At 37.2% G+C, this 21,502-nt stretch overlaps 1 protein-coding gene across 3 annotated transcripts in view; it reads left to right on the forward strand.

Moving 5' to 3' along the window:
* The window catches only part of GABRB1 (gamma-aminobutyric acid type A receptor subunit beta1), a 395,118-nt gene that overhangs the window by 128,186 nt on the left and 245,430 nt on the right, over window positions 1-21,502 (forward strand). For all 3 annotated transcript variants that reach the window (XM_061191359.1, XM_061191360.1, XM_061191361.1), the window contains exon 4: window positions 2,147-2,367. In XM_061191359.1, coding sequence (XP_061047342.1) covers window positions 2,147-2,367 — 221 coding nt within the window. The remainder of the gene's footprint in view (window positions 1-2,146; window positions 2,368-21,502) is intronic.

Consider the following 21,502-nt stretch of genomic DNA (forward strand, 5'->3'; position numbering starts at 1 on the left):
GGGAAGGGGAAAAAGTCTACACACCACACACACACACACACACACACACACACACACACTTACTTAATCTATGCAGAGATCACTCATGTTTACATTATTTTCTCCTTCCACTCTCCATTATTTACTTACCACAAACATATTTTAATTATAACATTAGCTATTAGAGTATTATTTGTCATTATAATCATTTGTATTTTATAATAAGTTTTTCCTCATCACACATTAAAACTTTCTTTGTTGAGGAGAATGTGGAGTAAGGATTTTGCCTCATGATCTCATTGTGAGGAAATCCTCTGTAGCGCTCACGAGAGCTGGAGGCTAATGTGTATTCAGCGTGAGTAGTGGAACATGTAACCCATTGCTGATTGTGCTGAGCTAGTCATTCATTTTCTTACATTGTCTGATTTACAAACAAGACCCCAACAACAAGACTTACAAGACAGACAATTGCTTACTTTCATGGTTACCAGGGTCCTTCTTCCTACAGGTTCTTTTATAAACATCTCTTTAAAAGTGGAAATGCTTATGAAAACGAATACGTACACTCCAAATAATCTGGAAGTATGATATTCATCTTTAAATAACAACAAACAATTTTTGAAGATAATATATTTGTTTAGCATGTTAGTTTCTAAAGTACTTGCACCATAATTCTCCCAAGTAATGCTTTCAATAAGCAAGTAAAATGCTATTATTTTTATTTTAGAAATGAGACATCTGACATATAAGGGGTTAAGTTAGTTGCTCATGGTTACATAGCTCTACATGTGGTAGATTTTGGAATGGAGGTGTTTTAGAATCTAAGGCCCAGAATCTGTTCAATTCATTGTCCTCCAAAAAGGTATGATGTTAAGAGCTTGAAGAGGATGCAAATGCAGATGTTAGCAATTGAGAAGAGAATTGTGTATAACCCTGTGGGTTCTCTTTTTCTGTTAAATGAAGGTAAGGTGGAAGGAGGTTTCAGACCTATAAAAAGGATATTGTATTATTAGTAGCAAAGAGCAAATGTCCTTGTCATTGAACAAGAAAGAATGGCTTTGAATTATTGCAAGATTATTTCTGAGTAAACAGTGTAAGCGTTCTTGAATATAGTGGTTAAAGGACATTGGAACTCATTATCCAGAACAAATATTGTCTTATCATTTAAGATATTTCAGAAATGCATAAATATCCATATAGGTATCTAGACGAAGTGCAGTTTGCCCAGATGTAAGACATGATCGGAGCCAATGCTTCCCAAACAGTGGTATATATAACAATGGCAGTACACAGAGTTGTGCAGGAGTTATGACATGTTTTCTTAATTGTTGCTAAAGCATCCAGCTAATGCTATTGACAGATAAATATCCTTTAAAAGAAAAAGTGAACCTTCTGTTTTTATGATATTGGGACTGCATCTTAAGTCTTCATGATTTTACTGCTACCTCTTATTCTTTTAATGGACAATTACACTTTGTATTAATAGAGTTCTTTAAAAACAGACAGCTAAAGCTCTAAGATAATCTTCACCATTCCTCTCCTGTGAGCTTGACACATTTATTGAGCCTAAATCTTCCTGTCTCTCACTGCCAGGGGAAACCTGGGCAGAAAGAGAAGTGCAAAGGTACGTCCTTAGTGTAACCTTTTACAGGAGATGGGGAAACAAACTCGAGTACAAACCCGTCTCTGAACTCAAACCAATTCCTGAATCAAGCAGTACTATAAATACAATATCCAGAGGTAGATTTCTGTGAACATGAGTCTATAGGTACAACTTCCCTTTACAGCCTTCCCCATGATATCATTACCTTAACGTCAAACCTTAAAATTCAATTAAATGGATTTACTCTATATTGGTGCAAATGCTTCTGCATGCATTCAATTATTGCACTAGTACTTCTAACCTATCGGTTGCCCTATACTTGGAGGTGCAAATTTCAATATACTCAAATGTAACCTTGTAGAGGAGGTTGGTGAGTCAACCTAGCACAAGGAGATCAGCTCGGTGCTTTGTGACCACAGAATGGTGAGTCTCTAGGTATCCACAGTACCACATGCTATCACATTCTTACCAAAAAGGCTTTTAGATGATGATAATGATGATGATGATGATGATGATGATGGTGATGATGATAAAATTCTTTTTTCGGTTTCCTTTTTTTTGCAGGATTATACACTCACCATGTATTTCCAGCAGTCTTGGAAAGACAAAAGGCTTTCTTATTCTGGAATCCCACTAAACCTCACGCTAGACAACAGGGTAGCTGACCAACTCTGGGTACCAGACACCTACTTTCTGAATGACAAGAAATCATTTGTGCATGGGGTTACAGTGAAAAATCGAATGATCCGACTGCATCCTGATGGAACAGTTCTCTACGGACTCCGGTAAACAGCTTTGTGTTGCATGTTTTACTGTTGTTGTTCATGTTGTTGTTTAATTTTTACTCTTGGAAATGGACAGAGGGGGTGAAAGGCAAGTAGGTGAACATATAGGCTCTTTAATCTTTATAATAAAATTATATTAAAGTTCAGAAAATCTCTTTAGAACAATTCGAGCTAAATCTAGACAACTTTGTCCATCAAAGGAAAGTGAATTTTTTTGCCGTGACCCTCAAATAATAAACATAGTAATAAGAATATGTGTTTTTGTTAGACAGATTTCACATCCAGCTTATTCTAGAAGTTACATAATTTTTTTTAGCCAATTGTTTGATTATCTTCAGTCCACCCAGACTCAATTACAATGTGTTCTAGGTATTCTGTATAGCTACTTAATTATGAAATGGAATTGAGAAACATTTTGAAGAAATAGGAAAATATTTTGTGGTGACTTTTAGAAGATGCAAAGTGATTTTATTCCCTTAAATCTCTTATGTTTTCATTTTTATTTTCATGTATGTGATCCACATTAAATTAATTTTTGTGTTTCTTATGAGGTAGGGATTGAGGTTCATTTTTTTCCGTATGGCTATACAGTTATTCTAGTACCATTTATTGAAAAGACTTTGCTTTTCCCTTCAGATAGTGTTGGTACCTTTGAATGAATAATTGGGGGTCTATTTCTAGGATTTATTTTGTTCCACTGTTCTTTTTGTCCGTCCTTAGACAGTATCACACTATTTAATTACCATAGCTATTTGTTAAGTTATGAAGTCACATAATGTAAGTCCTTCAACTTTATACTGACTGTCTAAAATTGCTTTGGAAATTCTAGGTTCTTTGCATCACCCTATAACTTTTAGGATCAACTTGTTGATTTCTACCCAAAAAAGTCCGCTGGGCTTATAACTGAGTGCATTGAATCTATAGATCAGTTTGGGGAGAATTGACAATTTAAAATTATCAGGTTTTCTAACCATGCATATATCTTTATTTGTTTATGTTACCTTTAATTTCTATCAACAATGTTTTTCATCACAGCGTGTTTTGTTTCATTTATTTTTTTTAAAGAATCAAGTATAAAAGAGGTATTATACACTTATAGAGGTCTGTTACAAACCCTCAGGTAGTAAAGGGTTGATTAAAACTTTTAGGCTACAGTTCAAATCAGCTACCAGTTTTACCAAAGAAATATCTGAAATGTAACATGTTATTGTAGGATGCGAAGAGTGGTGGTTCTTTAACCTTTGTTAATCTTTGTGATCCCTTTGAGAAGCTGATGAAATTTTCCTATTATTTTAGAGTATTCATAAGCACCCTAAAATCCTTTTATATGGCATCAATACCAAGCTAAAACTGTAGTCAAGGGCCAACAGTCTACAATTAATGTGTGTCCAATATCCAAAAACAAAATGCAAGTGAAAGGAATGTATCTGCGATAAAACTTTTTTTTAAACATCTTTAATGGAGTATAATTGCTTAACATTGTTGCGTTAGTTATCTGGGTAAAACAAAACGAATCAGCTATATGCATACGTATATCCCCATATACCCTCCCTCTTGCATCTCCCTCCCACCCTTCCTATCCCACCTTCTAGGTGGTCACAAAGCACCGAGCTGATCTCCCTGTGCTAGGCAGAAGCTACCCACTAGCTATCTATTCTACATTTGGTAGTGTATATATGTACATGCCACTCTCTCACTTCGTCCCAGCTTACCCTTCCCCCTCCCCATGTGTTCAAATCCATTCTCTACGTCTGCGTCTTTAATCCTGTCCTGCCCCTAGGTTCTTCAGAAACTTTTTTTTTTTTTTGTCTTTTTAAACTTTATCGAGACTTGCTTTATCACCCACAATACATTCTACCTTTGGTGAATGTTCCATGTATACTTGAAAAAAATGCATATTCTGCTGTTTTGGTATAGTTTTATAATGTCAGTTAAGTCAAGTTGATCGACTTCTATACTATTACTGATTTTATGTCCACTTGTTCTTCAATTACTGATAGAGAAATGTTGAATTCTCCAACTATAATTGTAGATTTGTCTGTTTCTTTGTTGAATTCCATCAGTTTTTTGTTAACGTATTTTAAAGCTATTTTATTAGTTCCATAACATTTAGGGTTATTATGTCCTCTTGATTTTGTTGTGCTTTATCATTATGAAATGTCCCTATTAATCTCTGGTGTTATTTTATATTCTGAAGTTTATTTGATCAGATATTAACATTTTCATCATATTTCTTCTTTTATCTATTTACTCCAAACCTATTTACATCTTAATATATGAGAGTTTCTTGTAGACAGCATTTTGGGTCTTCCATTTTTCTTCCAATCTGAAAATCTTTGCCTTTCAATTGGAGTATTCTCCATTTATATTTAATGTAATTATCAATGTGGTTGGGTTTAAATCTACTATCTTGCTATTTGTCTTCTATTTGTTCCTTTTTTTTTTTTTTTTTTTGGTTCTTTTGATTCTCTTCTCCTGCCTTCTTTTGAATTGCTTGAGTATTTTTTAATGATTCAATTTAAATTTACACTATTGTCATCTTAGCGACATTTTAGAGATATATTTGTTTATTTATCTATCTATATATTTATTTATTTAGTGATTGATCTGGAATTTTTTCTTTTTTATCTTTTATTTTTTTATTTTATTTTTTTCACACACACACACTGTATTTTATTTTTACAAGAGATAGACTGACACCAAGCATTGTACATGGATGACCACAACAAAAGCAACAATGATTGCAATTACCAAACATGAAACAGAAACTATTTTTTTTTTTAGATTACATATATATGTGTTAGCATACAGTATTTGTTTTTCTCTTTCTGACTTACTTCACTCTGTATGACAGACTCAAGGTCCATTCACCTCACTACAAATAACTCCTTTGTTTCTTTTTATGGCTGAGTAATATTCCATTGTATATATGTGTCACATCTTCTTTATCCATTCATCTGTCAACTGACACTTAGGTTGCTTCCATGTCCTGGTTATTGTAAATAGAGCTGCAGTGAACATTGTGGTACATGACTCTTTTAGAATTCTGGTTTTCTCAAGGTATATACCCAGTAGTGGGATTGCTGGGTCGTATGGTAGTTCTATTTTTAGTTTTTTAAGGAACCTCCATACTGTTCTCCACAGTGGCTGTATCAATTTACATTCCCACCAACAGTGCAAGAGGGTTCCCTTTCTCCACACCCTCTCCAGCATTTATTCTTTGTAGAGGTTTGGATGATGGCCATTCTGACTTGTGTGAGGTGATACCTCATTGTAGTTTTGATTTGCATTTCTCTACTTATTAGTGATGTTGAGCATCCTTTCATGTGTTTTTTGGCAATCTATATATCTTCTTTGGAGAATTGTTTATTTAGGTCTTCTCCCCATTTTTGGATTGGGTTGTTTGTTTTTTTGATATTGAGCTGCACGAGCTGCTTGTATATTTTGGAGATTAATCCATTGTCACTTGCTTCGTTTGTAAATATTTTCTCCCATTCTGAGGGCTGCCTTTTCATCTTGTTTATGGTTACCTTTGTTGCGCCAAAGCTTTTAAGTTTCATTAGGTCCCATTTTTTAATTTTTGTTTTTATTTCCATTTCTCTAGGAGGTGTGTCAAAAAGGATCTTGCTGTGATTTATGTCATAGAGTGTTCTGCCTATGTTTTCCTCTAAGAGTTTTATAGTGTCTGGCCTTACATTTAGGTCTTTCATCCATTTTGAGTTTATTTTTGTGTATGGTGTTAGGGAGTGTTTTAATTTTATTCTTTTACAAGTAGCTGTCCAGTTTTCCCAGCACCACTTACTGAAGAGGCTGTCTTTTCTCCATTGTATATTCTTGCCCCCTTTATCAAAGATAAGGTGGCCATATGTGTGTGGGTTTATCTCTGGGCTTTCTTTCCTGTTCCATTGGTCTATATTTCTGTTTTTGTGCCAGTACCAAACTGTCTTGATTACTGTAGTTTTGTAGTATAGTCTGAAGTCATGGAGCCTGATTCATCCAGCTCCGTTTTTCTTTCTCAAGATTGCTTTTGTTATTTGGGGTCTTTTGTGTTTCCATACAAATTGTGAAATTTTTTGTTCTACTTCTGTGAAAAATGCCCTTCGTAGTTTGATAAGGATTTCATTGAATCTGTAGATTGCTTTGGGTAGTATAGTCATTTTCACAATGTTGATTCTTCCAATCCAAGAACATGATATATCTCTCCATCTGTCTGTATCATCTTTAAATTCTTTCATCAGTGTCTTATAGTTTTCTGCATGCAGGCCTTTTGTCTCCGTAGGTAGGTTTATTCCTAAGTATTTTATTCTTTTTGTTGCAATGGTAAATGAGAGTGTTTCCTTAATTTCTCTTTCAGATTTTTCATCATTAGTGTATAGGAATGCAAGAGATTTCTGTGCATTAATTTTGTATCCTGCTACTTTACCAAATTCATCGATTAGCTCTTGTAGTTTTCTGGTAGCATCTATAGGATTCTCTATGCATAGTATCATGTCATCTGCAAACAGTGACAGTTTATTTCTTTTCCGATTTGGATTCCTTTTATTTCTTTTTCTTCTCTGATTGCTGTGGTTAAAACTTCCAAAACTATGTTGAATAATAGTGGTGAGACTGGGCAACCTTGTTTTGTTCCTGATCTTAGTGGAAATGGTTTCAGTTTTTCATCAACTCAACCTCATCATTGAGAACGATGTTGGCTGTGGGTTTGTCATATATGGCCTTTATTATGTTGATGTAAGTTCACACTATGCCTACTTTCTGGAGTGTTTTTATCATAAATGGGTGTTGAATTTTGTCAAAAGCCTTTTCTGCATCTATTGAGATTATCACATGTTTTTTATCCTTCAGTTTGTTAATATGGTGTATCACATTGATTGATTTGCGTATATTGAAGAATCCTTGCAATCCTGGGATAAACACCACTTGATGATGGTGAATGATCCTTTTAATGTGCTGTTGGATTACGTTTGCTAGTATTCTGTTGAGGATTTTTGCATGTATGTTCATCAGTGATATTGGCCTGTAGTTTTCTTTTTTTGTGACATCTTTGTCTGATTTTGGTATCAGGGTGATGGTGGCCTCGTAGAATGAGTTTGGGAGTGTTCCTCCCTCTGCTATATTTTGGAAGAGTTTGAGAATGATAGGTGTTAGCTCTTCTCTAAATGTTTGATAGAATTTGCCTGTGAAGCCATCTGGTCCCGGGCTTTTGTTTGTTGGAAGATTTTTAATCACAGTCTCAATTTCAGTGCTTGTGATTTGTCTGTTTATATTTTCAATTTCTTCCTGGTTCAGTCTCGGAAGGTTGTGCTTTTCTAAGAATTTGTCCATTTCTTCCAGGTTGTCCATTTTATTGACATATAGTTGCTTGTAGTCATCTCTCATGATCCTTTGTATTTCTGCAGTGTCACTTGTTACTTCTCCTTTTTCATTTCTAATTCTGTTGATTTGAGTCTTCTCCTTTTTTTTTTTTTTTTTGATGAGCCTGGCTAACGGTTTATTAATTTTGTTTATCTTCTCTAAGAACCAGCTTTTAGTTTTATTGAGCTTTACTATTGTTTCCTTCATTCTTTTTTCACTTATTTCTGACCTGATCTTTATGATTTCTTTCCTTCTGCTAACTTTAGGGTTTCTTGTTCTTCTTTGTCTAATTGCTTTAGGTGTAAGGATAGGTTGTTTATTTGAGATGTTTCTTGTTTCTTGAGGTAGGATTGTATTGCTATAAACTTCCCTCTTAGAACTGTTTTGCTGCATCCCATAGGTTTTGGGTCGTCGTGTTTTCGCTGTCCTTTGTTTCTAGGTATTTTTTGATTTCCTCTTTGATTTCTTCAGTGATCTCTTAGTTATTTAGTAGTGTTTTGTTTTGCCTCCATGTGTTTGTATTTTTTGCAGTTTTTTTCCCGTAATTGATATCTAGCCTCATAATGTTGCGTTTTGAAAAAGATATTGATATGATTACAATTTTCTTAAATTTACCAAGGCTTGATTTGTGACCCAAGATATGGTCTATCCTGCTGGGGTATGTTCCATGAGCACTTGAGAAAAAAGTGTATTCTGTTGTTTTTGGATGGAAGGTCCTATAAATATGAATTAAGTCCATCTTGTTTAATGTGTCATTTAAAGCTTGTGTTTCCTTATTTATTTTCATTTTGGTTGATCTGTCCATTGGTGAAATTGAGGTGTTAAAGTCCCCTACTATTATTGTGTTACTGTTGATTTCCCCTTTATGGTTGTTAGCATTTGCCTTATGTATTGAGGTGCTGCTATGTTGGGTGCATAAATATTTACAATTGTTATATCTTCTTCTTGGGCTGATCCCTTGATCATTTTTTAGTGTCCTACATTGTCTCTTGTAATAGTCTTTATTTTAAAGTCTATTTTATCTGATATGAGAATTGCTACTCCAGCTTTCTTTTGATTTCCAATTGCATGCAATACCTCTTTCCCTCCCCTCACTTTCAGTCTGTATGTGTCCCTAGGTCTTAAGTGGGTCTCTTGTAGACAGCATATATACAGGTCTTGTTTTTATATTCATTCAGCCAGTCTATGTCTTTTGGTTGGAGCATTTAATCTGTTCACATTTAATGTAATTATCAATATGTATGTTCCTATTACCATTTTCTTAATTGTTTGGGGTTTACTTTTGTAGGTGTTTTCCTTCTCTTGTGTTTCCTGCCTAGAGAAGTTTCTTCAGCATTTGTTGTAACGTTGGTTTGGTGGTGCTGAATTCTCTTACCTTTTGCTTGTCTATAAAGCTTTTAATTTCTCTGTCAAATCTGAATGAGATCCTTGCTGGGTAGAGTAATCTTGGTTGTAGGTTTTTCCCTTTCATCACTTTAAAGATGTCCTGCCACTCCCTTCTGGCTTGCAGAGTTTCTGCTGCAAAATCAGCTGTTAACCTTATGGGGATTCCCTTGTATGTGATTTGTTGCTTTTCCCTTGCTGCTTTTAATATTTTTTCTTTGTGTTTAATTTTTGATAGTTTTATTAATATGTGTCTTGGTGTGTTTCTCTTTGGGTTTACCCTGTTTGGAACTCTCTGCTCTTCCTGGACTTGATTGACTATTTCCTTTCCCATGTTAAGGATGTTTTCGACTAAAATCTCTTCAAATATTTTCTCAGACCCTTTCTTTTTCTCTTCTTCTTCTGGAAACCCTATAATTCGAATGTTCGTGCGTTTAATATTGTCCCAGAGGTCTCTGAGACTGTCCTCAATTCTTTTCATTCTTTTTTCTTTATTCTGCTCTGTGGTAGTTATTTCCACTATTATATCTTCTAGGTCACTTATCCGTTCTTCTGCCTCAGGTATTCTGCTATTGATTCCTTCTAGAGAACTTTTTATTTCATTTATTGTGTTTTTCATCATTGTTTGTTTGCTCTTTAGTTCTTCTAGGTCCTTATTAAACGTTTCTTCTATTTTCTCCATTCTATTTCCAAGATTTTGGATCATCTTTACTATCATTACTCTAAATTCTTTTTCAGGTAGACTGCCTATTTCCTCTTCATTTGTTTGGTCTGCTGGGTTTTAACTTTGCTCCTTCATCTGCTGCATATTTCTCTGTCTTCTCATTTTGCTTAACTTACTGTGTTTGTGGTCTCCTTTTTCGCATGCTGCAGGTTCATAGTTCCCGTTGTTTATGGTGTTTGCCCCCGGGGGTAAGGTTGGTTCAGTGGACTGTGTAGGCTTCCTGGTGGAGGGGACTGGTTCCTGTGTTCTGGTGGGTGTGGCTTGATCTTTTCTTTCTGGTGGGAAGGACCGTGTCCAGTGGTGTGTTTTGGGGTATCTGTGAACTTATTATGATTTTAGGCAGCCTCTCTGCTAAAGGGTGGGGTTGTGTTCCTGTCTTGCTAATTGTTTGGCTTGGGGTGTCCAGCACTGAAGCTTGCTGGTTGTTGAGTGGAGCTGGGTCTTAGCGTTGAGACAGAGATCCCTGGGAGAGCTCTTGCCAATTGATATTACGTGGGGCAGGGAGGTCTCTGGTGGTCCAATGTCCTGAACTCGGCTCTCCCACCCCAGAGGCTCAGGCCTGACAGCCAGCTGGAGCACCAAGACCCTGTCAGCCACACGGCTCAGAAGAAAAGGGAGAAAAAAAAAAAGAAAGAAAGAAAAATAAAATAATATAAAATAAAATAACATCATTAGAATAAAAAGTTTTAAAAAATTATTAAAATAAAAAAATTTTTAAAGTAATAAAAAAATAGAAGTGAACAACGAAACCAATAAACAAATCCAACAATGATAACAAGCACTAAAAACTGAACTAAGATAAACATGTAAATCAGAAACTGGTCAGTCGCATACAGCAAACCCCAAGTCTACAGTTGCTCCTAAAGTCCACAGCCTCAATTTTGGAATGATTCATTGTCTATTCAGGTATTCCACAGATGCAGGGTACATCAAGTTGATTGTGGAGATTTAATCTGCTGCTCCTGAGGCTGCATGGAGAAATTTCCCTTTCTCTTCTTTGTTCACACAGCTCCTGGGGTCCAACTTTGGATTTGACCCTGCCTCTGCATGTAGGTCACCCTCTGGCATCTGTTCTTTGCCCAGCCAGGAGGGGGTTAAAGGAGTGGCTGATTAGGGGGCTCTGGTTCACTCAGTCTGGGAGGGATGGATGGGTACGGAATGCAGGGCAAGCCTGCGGGGTAGAGACCAGCGTGATGTTGCAACAGCCTGAGACATGCCATGTGTTCTCCCGGGGACGTTGTCCCTGGATCACGGGACCCTGGCAGTTGCGGGCTATACAGGCTCCCAGGAGGGGAGGTGTGGATAGTGACCTGTGCTTGCACACAGGCTTCTTGGTGGCTGCAGTAGCAGCCTTAGCATTTCACGTCCGTCTCTGGTGTCCATGCTGATAGCTGTGGCTCGTGCCCATCTCTGGAGCTTGTTTAGGCGGCGCTCTGAATCCCCTCTCCTAGTGCACCCCAAAACAATGGTCTCTTGCCTCTTAGGCAGTTCCAGACTTTTTCCCAGACTCCCTCCCGACTAGCTGTGGTGCACTAGCCCCCTTCAGGCTGTGTTCATACATCCAACCCCAGTCCTCTCCCTGGGATCTGACTTCTGAATCTCGAGCTTCAGCTCCCATCCCCCTCCCACCCTGGTGGTGAGTAGACAAGCCTCTCAGGCTGGTGAGTGCTGGTCAGCACCAATCCTCTGTGCGGGAATCTCTCCGCTTTGCCCTCTGCACCCCTGTTGCTGCACTCTCCTCTGTGGCTCTGAAGCTTCCCCCCCCCCGGCCACCCCCCATCTCTGCCAGTGAAGGGGCTTCCTACTGTGTGGAAACATTTCCTCCTTCAAAGCTCCCTCCCAGAGGTGCAGGTCCCGTCCCTATTCTTTTGTCTCTGTTTTTCCTTTTTTCTTTTGCCCTACCCTGGTACGTGGGGAGTTTCTTGCCTTTTGGGAAGTCTGAGGTCTTCTGCCAGCATTCAGTAGGTGTTCTCTAGGAGTTGTTCCACATGTAGATGTATTTTTGATGTATTTGTGGGGACGAAGGTGATCTCCAAGTCTTACTCCTCTGCCATCTTGAAGGTCCTCCCTGTGATATAACTTTTGAACTTATCCTAATGGTTGGCTATCTAGTTGATAACTTTGGTCTTCATTTGCACAGTAAAATAGCTTCAGTTGATGCTGGCAAAATGATCTTTGGAATTTTCCCACTCTTTCAGTACCCCAGGAGCTGTCAACTCTAGTTAAAAATCTCTGACCTAAAATCTTCTCAGAAAAATGGTGAAATAAACTAACAAGTCCCTTGAGTGTATTGATATTACTACAGATGAAATCTACTCATCCAAGGGCAGTGGTGGTCATTAGTGATGGTTCATACAATGGAAATCAGTTGTAATTTTTTTATTACCTATGTAGCTTCTATCACATATAACTAAGGTATAAAGTGATGAATTATCCTTCTAAAGTTTTCTAAGAGAATAATTCTGTGACCCAACTTAGCAGGCTGATCGACTACAGGTATATTCACTGTATGTGATTACTCAAAAGTGTATAAAAAGTTGTTTTGTTAAAAAAAAAAAGACAACTCAATTTTTTGCAAGCAAGAATGTGGGTTGCATTCTCAGTTTATAGAGTCTCACTTCAGGCATTTTCTAAATTATTGGCAGTCTCTAGCAATGGCAACGCTGCAAAAGAAGAAAAATATCTGAGAACGATGAATTTGAATATACCTCATTTTAAAATGAGAAAACTGAAGCATAAAAAGGGGAGGGGCCTGATCTAAGGGCACAACAAATGATAGAATTAGGACTAAAATCCAGTTTTCCTGATTCCATACCTGTGCTTTTCTCACCCCACTGTCTTTCAGATGCATTTAAAGTCAATACCTTCTTCCAAGTTGCATAGCATTGCTTTCTCCTTTTTGGAGCCAACCCAGGCCTTTGTAGCTAGGATCCCGCCAACAGATCTCTCCAAGAAAAACACAAATGCTTCATCTATTATTGGACTCTGATCTGTTTCTGGCATTGGCTTTCTTCATAAGAGCCTCACACCAGTCTGATATCTCTCCCCTCCTTCCCATATTCCTCTCTATCTCTTCCCTCACAGATTTGGTTTTCTTTTCCCTAGAGGTTATAAATATCCTGGAGAAACCATGAGGTATAACAACTGGTATGATAATTGGAGTCAGAGGACCAAAGTTGGGCTCAAACTCTATACCATTTTCTGATTGCTTGACCTTAAATAAGTTATATAAATTTACTGACCCTTAGTTTTATCATGTGCAACAATGGACTAAGGAAGTTCTAGTGAAATAATGAATATGTTAATACATGTAAATTCTAAGTTATATTTTTGTAAAGTTGTTGTGCCTGATATTGCCTTACTAGGTACTGGAAAAGCTGTGTGCTGAGGGTGGTTCTCTAACTCCCAGGTGTGTCAGTGACCAGAACAGAGATACAGCTGTCCAATTAAGAAAACATTCACTGAGTGCCAGTATGTACAATACACTCACTATTCTGGCCCTGGGAATAATTCTCCAGAAACCTTGTAGAAATTTGTCATTGTGACAGAGTGGAAGCACCTGGGGCTTTGAGTCAAAGAGACATGTGGTCTGACTAGTTTGTGCCCTTCAGTAAGCTATTTCCTCTCTCTTGGCTTTAGATTACTCAGCCTTAAAGAGAAAGGAATTAGACAAAATCATCCTTAAAGTCTCTGTCAAATCTAAATTTCAGTGCTTCTATGATCCTATATTATGGCTTGTTCATTTTCATTCCTCTGATACAACATTTTCTAGGCTTAGAAAGGACAATCTGCACTTTTCTCTTTGTAGTTGCCTTTTCAGGAATAACCGCCATATATCACTTCCTAAACACAGGCACTAGAAAATCCTTATAGTATAACATAGGTGTTGACATATTTATGGCTGTACTTATTGTAGACAAGGAATCAGGAGAATGAAACTTCCTGCCTCATCCATAAGTCCAGATATAGTCATCATGAAATGATACCATGCATTAATGGGTTGTTTTTAGCAATTATGGGGTCAATGGGATTTTCTGAATGCACCTGAAAGCCTCTTTAACTAAGAACTCCATAATCATGAGACCATATCAATAAATTGAATCAAATTTTGCTATATTCAAACTCAATATGAGATGCTATAACCTAGTTTATATAAAGGCACAAGAATAGGTTAGCTGTTTGCTATTTTTGTGAACTATATCAAATCATATTTTATACCCCAGAGATGGCACACAGTTGTGTAAACACTCTAAAATGACAGAGTGGTGTCTGATGGGGGTCTGGTGCTTCTAGAAGAGCCAGGCTACTGTGCAACAGGCATTCAGTACATAGAAGAAACTACATTCCGTTGTGCTTCTTACTCTCAGATTTCCCTTGCTGCGACAAAACGTGTCACACCAAGGAATAACCCTGCAATCATGATTACTTCCTATTCCACTTTGCCAGGGATCTAAATAAAGGATGGATGTCTGAGATGTGCTGTAAGATGTGGCATGAGATGGGACTTACATCCATGGTCCACGAGCCCTCCACCCTGCTCCTCTCAAGGCATATAATGTCACTTCCTTTCTTACTCAAAAGTGGAGACTAAATATCAACTCCCTCAATGTCACAGCTCAAATCCTTAAAATTCTTCTGTCTTTCCTCCCTTCCTTCCATTTAACTCTGAGGAAGATTTTCTCTTCTTTCTAAGGGTAATCTCGCCATATACACATTTACCTTATTGCTGGACGCCCTTCAGAATTTGCTCCTCTTTTTAATTAAATCTTCAGTCTTTCCTCTGCTGGCTCCTTCTCTTTGATTTTCTCTTCAAGCACCAGTCCTCAAATAGCTTTGGTTTCCTCTACTTCCTCACCACCCATTTACTCCTTAGGCTCCAAAAACATGGCTCCCAGCCATGCTCCTTTCCTAAAACAGCTCTGTCAAAATTTACCAGAGCCATTGCTGGTTCTGTTTATAGTCTTGACTTCTCTGAACGATTTTTTTTTAATTAATTAATTTATTTTATTTATTTTATTTTTGACTGTGCTGGGTCTTCCTTGTTGCACATGGGCTTTCTCTAGTTGTGGCGAGCAGGGGCTACTCTTTGTTGCGGTGCACAGGCTTCTCATTGTGGTGGCTTCTCTTGTTGTGGAGCACGGGCTCTAGGCACATGGGCTTCAGTAGAGGGGGCTCACGGGCTCAGTAGTTGTGGCTCACGGGCTCTAGAGCGCAGGCTCAGTAGTTGTGGCGCACGGGCTTAGTTGCTCCACGGCATGTGGGATCTTTCCGGACCAGGGATCAAACCCAAGTCCCCTGCATTGGCAGGCAGACTCCTAACCACTGCATGGCAGGCATATTCTTAACCACTGCACCACCAGGGAAGTCCCTCTCTGAATGATTTAGGAGTGATGATTGACCTTGACTGCAGGATTTCCAAGATTCAGCACAAGTTTTTCATTATTCTTGTTCTTCTGTCTTTTTGCTGTTCTATCACTGTTTCTTCTTTTGCCTCTAATTGTGAACTAGAGGGGTTCCTTGAATTTTGAACAACTCATTGAATTTAACAGATCAAATATCTAGAATATGAAATCACTGAGCTCAGAAAAATATTTGTAATCACTTACTGAGCATCTGTATGTGGATGCTTGCCCTGCCAGTTATTCCTGACATAACCCCTATTTCATATTATCTGTTTTTCCTAAAACCAGCTCTTCCTCCTTGCACAGCTGCTAACAAAAGTCATCGTCCTCGCAGTCAGTAAGCATAAACTTGTAGGCATCTTTGACTCTATATCTCTTTTGTCCCAAGATGCAATCTGTTGCTTCTACTCCACTCTATCTCGACCATCTCCATTCCCAAGCCACTTCCATCACCTCAATTAACATCACCACTATTAGTCACTTCCTGGCCAGCTTCTTATCTTAATTTTACTTGTTCTCATCACTGTCATAGTATTCTTCCTATAGTGCATCATATCAATCACACACACACACACACACACAAACCTAACAATGTCTCTACAGTCCCCATAAAATTAAGTTTTCCTTCTCCTGTATGGAATCTGAGACCCTCTGCATATGACCAAAATGTCTTTCAAACATTTCCTTCCTCCATGAAGCCTAAACATTTATAAAACCATTTACTTATTTCTCTAAACAAATCTAGGGCATTTCAAATTCAAATATGTCCCAGGTTTGCCAAGATCATATTTATACTAAAAAACTATTAGTTGTTATCTGAAATTCACATTTAACTGGGCATCTTGTATTTCATCTGGCAACCCTCCTGCCCTGCTAAAATTCCCTCCCTTCTCTATCCCCTGACAGTTTCCCCACTTCACCACTTTCTCCCATCTCTCTTCTTTTCTTGAAAGCCTCTCTCAAATCCCACTTTCTCCATGAGGACTTTTACAATATTCCCAACCAGATAAAAACTCGTTCTCATTTGATACCTTACTTCATTTTAATCTCCTAAAGGCCCATGAGACTTGTAACTCTCTTAAGATGTTTTATCTTTCTGTGTCTTGGAGTTATTTTCCTGTGATGCAAACAAGATTGTATATTTGTTGAAAATATGAACTGTATTTCTTTCACCTTTGTATCCCCTTTCTCAAACCAAATAAATGTTTGAAAAATTGAAATGAAAATTTGTAAGATGCAGTCACCTGGCTCATGACAGTTGTCAGCTGCAACATTTCGTATATCTAAATGATGGCTTTTAACCAGAGATCCATTATCACTATTAATGACCAGATGTGTTCTGCCTCTTGTCCAAACATGATCCAGCTGGCTGAAAACACTGATTGTCTCTGAGGCTTAGCCCTGTGGGTGCTGAAAGACTGTGTTTATCTTTCCTTAAAAATGTCAGCCATGGAACAACCTAATTCTGTGAAGACATTTAGTGGCATATTTAACCTCCTTTAACTGTTCTTCCTTTTGCCTTCCTCTCCTAACCCTTGCCTTGGCTTTTCTTTCAAACTTCCACAATGTTATTTTCCTGCATCTCTTACCAAAGGTGAGGCCAGGGCCAGTTGGTTTCGCAGGGCTACATGAGAATGGGGAATGGAATGGGTAGTGTAAGGAAAAGGCTTCCAGCTCAGTACTGGCTCACATTGGGACTCCATAGGTGTGTCACAGAGTGTGTATGTGGGATTGTGTACACACACAGTAAGCACACACAGAGTAAGATGTACCTATCACATCATTCTAACTAATATTGATAGCAATTGTATCAGGAATTCAACCAATACCCAAGTATATAAATAATTGAAATTATACTATACACCAAGCACTATGCTAAGTGATCTACCTATACTGTCATATTTAATCGTTACCACAACACTATGAACTTTGTACTATTATTATGCTAATTTGACAGATACCAACACTAGGAGAGCTAAAGTAATTTTTCCTGTCTCATAATTTATTATTAACTTTTTAAAAGCAGGTCCAAACAGATACACACATTGCATTTGGCTGGTAAATTTATCTAAAATTTCTTTTACTCTAAATGTTTCCTGTTCCTTTATTTTCTCCCTAGAAATTTTTTTTCTTAGGAAACCATGCTATTTTTTGTGATTACATTCATTTGTTGTAAATGTGTTCTTTTATGCCCCATATTTGAGACTTAAACAGATTTGAGTTATTTTGTTGTGCTTTTTTTTGAGTGTGCTTCATAAACCAGTTGTATTATGTACTTTTATCTAGAGACCCAGAATGCCTGCCTGTCTCTGTTTTTGTGATGTGAACATTGATGTGCTGATTTAGGCATTGACAACCTGACCTATCCATTATAATAATTCCATTAATTTTTATGTAACAGTATTTGTTTGCTAGGGCTGCTGTAACAAAATCGGTGACTTAACAGAAATTTATTGTCTCACAGTTTTGGAGTCAGCAAGGTTGGTTCCTATCAAGGGCTGTGAAGGAAGGATCTATTCCAGGCCCCTCTCCTTGGCATATAGATGACCGATTTCTCCCTGTGTCACCTTCCTTCCAGGTGTATCTGTGTGTCCCTTTTTCATAAGGCCACCAGTCATATTGGATTAGGGTTTACCCTAATGATCTCACATTAATTTGATTATCTCCATACAGACCCTATCTCAAATAAGGTCACATTCTGAGGTACTAAAGGTTAGGATTTCAACATATGAATTTAGGGGGACACAATTCAGCCCAAATAGTAACAGTTTTAGCAGCCACTGATAATCTTTGCCTAAACTTATTTAGAGTTTACATAATGACAATATTCTATCACTCTTTCCTTATTTATTAACTAGATTATTCTCTAAAGAATTTTCCCTCACCAAATGGTAATCTGGAGGTCAAGTTAGTACAGTGAAGGCAGGATAAATGCTTGATTGTTTCCTTTTATTTAGCAGTTTTCAAAACAACAAGTTGTTTCTCTAGAACCCCCCAAATATGACCACTGAGGTTTGCCATTTTGTTATTTTTTGTGTGTTTATCATTATGAAGTCACAGGTTATAACAGGTATGTCTGTTTAAGTCCACTGCAGCTATTGTTATTTTTGATCTTGTTTGTCTTATCTTTGGCCAGTGGCAGACCCTTTAAATTGATGCCTGAGTTCTTTCAACATGACCTCAATAGTCACTGATAGCGTCCTTGCCTTCTGGCATATCAACTTGTAAATTCTCTGTCCCAGAGGAGGATAAAATACATCATGAGTTCATATTGATATTTCTAACTCAAATTTAGAATTGCTGGGCTTTTATTCAACTTCTTTGATTTTATACTTTGTTTCCTTCCTCTTCATTGAAAACATTGATTCTTCATGTATTAACGTGACTATTTATTCACTTTGTCCTGTCATATGTAATATATATGTATATATGTGTGTATGTATGTATATATCTAATAGTAGTCGTAATAGTTTTTAAATAAAAATACCAACATTATTGTTACTGCCCTGTGTTAAGCCATTTTTTCCCTGCAGATCATTTCTAGGAAGACAATTGTCCAAGTAAGATGCTTTTGTTGTTTACCATTGTAGAAATGAAAATAATTAGAGAGGGCACACAGCGTAAATGGGAATAGCTCTGCCAAGTGTGTGCGCTTTATGAAATGTGCACAACTTTGTCAGGTTCTCTAACACATACCAGTGACCCCAAATCCCAAAGAGAAGCTTCTAAGCTTCAGGTTTCAGAAGTGAATCAAACGTTTACCAGAAACTTGTGGCCTGATGGGGATTTTGAGAACTCCCTTACTGTATTTGCTTACCTAGCTCCACTCTGAATTGATTTTTTTGATGTTCTTGACACTGCCTGACCATGGGTTGTGCATGAGAATAAAATCAATGGTTACATTTATTGAATATAAAAGAAAAACAGAGTTTCCCACTATTCCTTGGAGGATTATTGCCTTGTTCTTCATGATAAAGCCAAGTAAAAAGTAGAGGCAATTATCTTCATAGTACAGATCCAACAAAACCCCACCATTATTGATTTTTAAAGCAGTTTGGGGCTCCTCAATGTTTCATATTAGCTTTCTATATTGATTGTACACCCTGAAAAAAAGACTTCTCTTTCTTACAGACTTTCTGTGTAGAGGCAGTTATGATTAGATTCAACAGTCCTGGGCAGATCACACAGGGCTTACTGTGAGATGGGCTGGGCAAAAAATATTGTTGAGTAGATTGCAGGCAATAAATATATGGGCAGATGCAGTGTTTGCAGAGGAGGACTGACAGATATTGAAAAATGCATCCTGTTAAGAGAAACTTGTTACTGCAAATGGAAGAGAGAAAAAACAGGGCATGCATAAAGAATAGGTAGCTCACTTTATTAGACAGAATGCCTGGGGACACTTTTTATAATTCCCGCCAAAGAGCACAGTATTGTTATTCCCCTCACACTTATATTTTAGAGTTTCATCAGTGGAGTACAGAGAGAGCTATTTAAAATATTCTCCAGTGAACAAGCTGCTATTTTGCCTCTCAAAGTTTTTATTTTTAATGTTCTTTATTCATCTGTATATATATGAAAAACTTTATGATTCATTTATTTTTGTTAGGGTCTCCTTTTTCATAACTACAGTATTGTTACTAATTCAAATACTAAATGAGAAATTTAAATAACTATGCAGTTACAGTAGCTATTGTGTGGTCATGTGACCTGTGGATGGGTGATTATGATTAAACCTCCATAATTAAATTAATGTAGAAGATTCAGCAAAAAAAGTGACCATAAATTAGCTACGAAAGAACTGCATCTCCTCAAATTCTTAACTTGATTGAATCTCTTGTGGAATAATATCTAATGTGAACACTCAGGAAAGAAGGAAAAATGATAGAGTGCATGAAAGAAAGAATGAAGAAAAGAGGAGGAAAGAAAGGAAGAAAGGTAGGAAGGGAGGGAGGGAGGAAGGTAAGGGATACAAAAAAAGGAAAAGAAAAACAAATATCTTAGAAATATCTTATGAATTTTAGATCCTAGTTATAATATTACAAATGACACCACTTATTTGCAAAATGTTTAAAGTAATCTTCTCTAGGACCTCAATTTATTCCATTAAACTATCATTTCCAACTACAGTATTTTAGTACCACTTCCATGATTTTTGCCACAACTACATATCATCTAAAAACATTGACTCACTTTTTACTTAGGTACATATGCATGTGTATATACATATATACATATATATTTTATTTTTAAATTTTTCTTATTATTTAGTATTCAGTTCTTTATTTTATTTTATTATTACTTATTTTTATTTATTTTTGGCTGCATTGGGTCTTTGTTGCTGCACTCTGGCTTTCTCTAGTTGAGGTGAATGGGGGCTACACTTCGTTGTGGTGCACTGGCTTCTCATTGAGATGGCTTCTCTTGTTGTGGAGCACGGGCTCTAGGTGCGTGGGCTTCAGTAGTTGTGATGACTGGGCTCAGTAGTTGTGGCACACGGGCTTAGTTGCTCCGCGGCATGTGGGATCTTCCCAGACCTGGGTTCGAACCTGTGTCCCCTGCATTGGCAGGTGGATTCTTAACCACTGCACTACCAGGGAAGCCCTTAATGGAAACTTTTATTACCTCTGTATGTAGACAACTATTTTTTAATAGACATTAAAATACATCTCAGCTAAGAATTTTATTATAATTTTAAAATGCTTATCCATGTTCCATCTACAATGATTTTTCCTCATTTATAGAAATGAGGTAACAATATTACCCATCTTATGGAGTATTATTAAAGTTAAATAAGTTGACCAGAGGGCAGACAGTAGAAGCAAGAAGAACTACAATCCTGCAGCCTGTGGAACAAAAACCATATTCACAGAAAGATAGACAAAATGAAAAGGCAGAGGACTATGTACCAGATGAAGGAACAAGATAAAACTCCAGAAAAACAACTAAATGAAGTGGAGATAGGCAACCTTCCAGAAAAAGAATTCAGAATAATGATACTGAAGATGATCCAGGATCTCGGAAAAGAATGGAGGCAAAGATCAAGAAGATTCAAGAAATTTTTAACAAAAACCTAATAATTAAAGAACAAACACCTAAAAGAATTAAAGAACACAGAAACAAAAATGAACAAGACAATAACTGAAATGAAAAATACACTAGAAGGAATCAATAGCAGAATAACTGTGGCAGGAGAACAGATAAGTGACCTGGAAGACAGAATGGTGGAATTCATGGCTGCAGAACAGAATAAAGAAAAAAGAATGGAAAG

This window comes from Eubalaena glacialis, chromosome 5, assembly GCF_028564815.1.
Source record: "Eubalaena glacialis isolate mEubGla1 chromosome 5, mEubGla1.1.hap2.+ XY, whole genome shotgun sequence".
In the NCBI taxonomy this organism is placed as follows: domain Eukaryota; kingdom Metazoa; phylum Chordata; class Mammalia; order Artiodactyla; family Balaenidae; genus Eubalaena; species Eubalaena glacialis.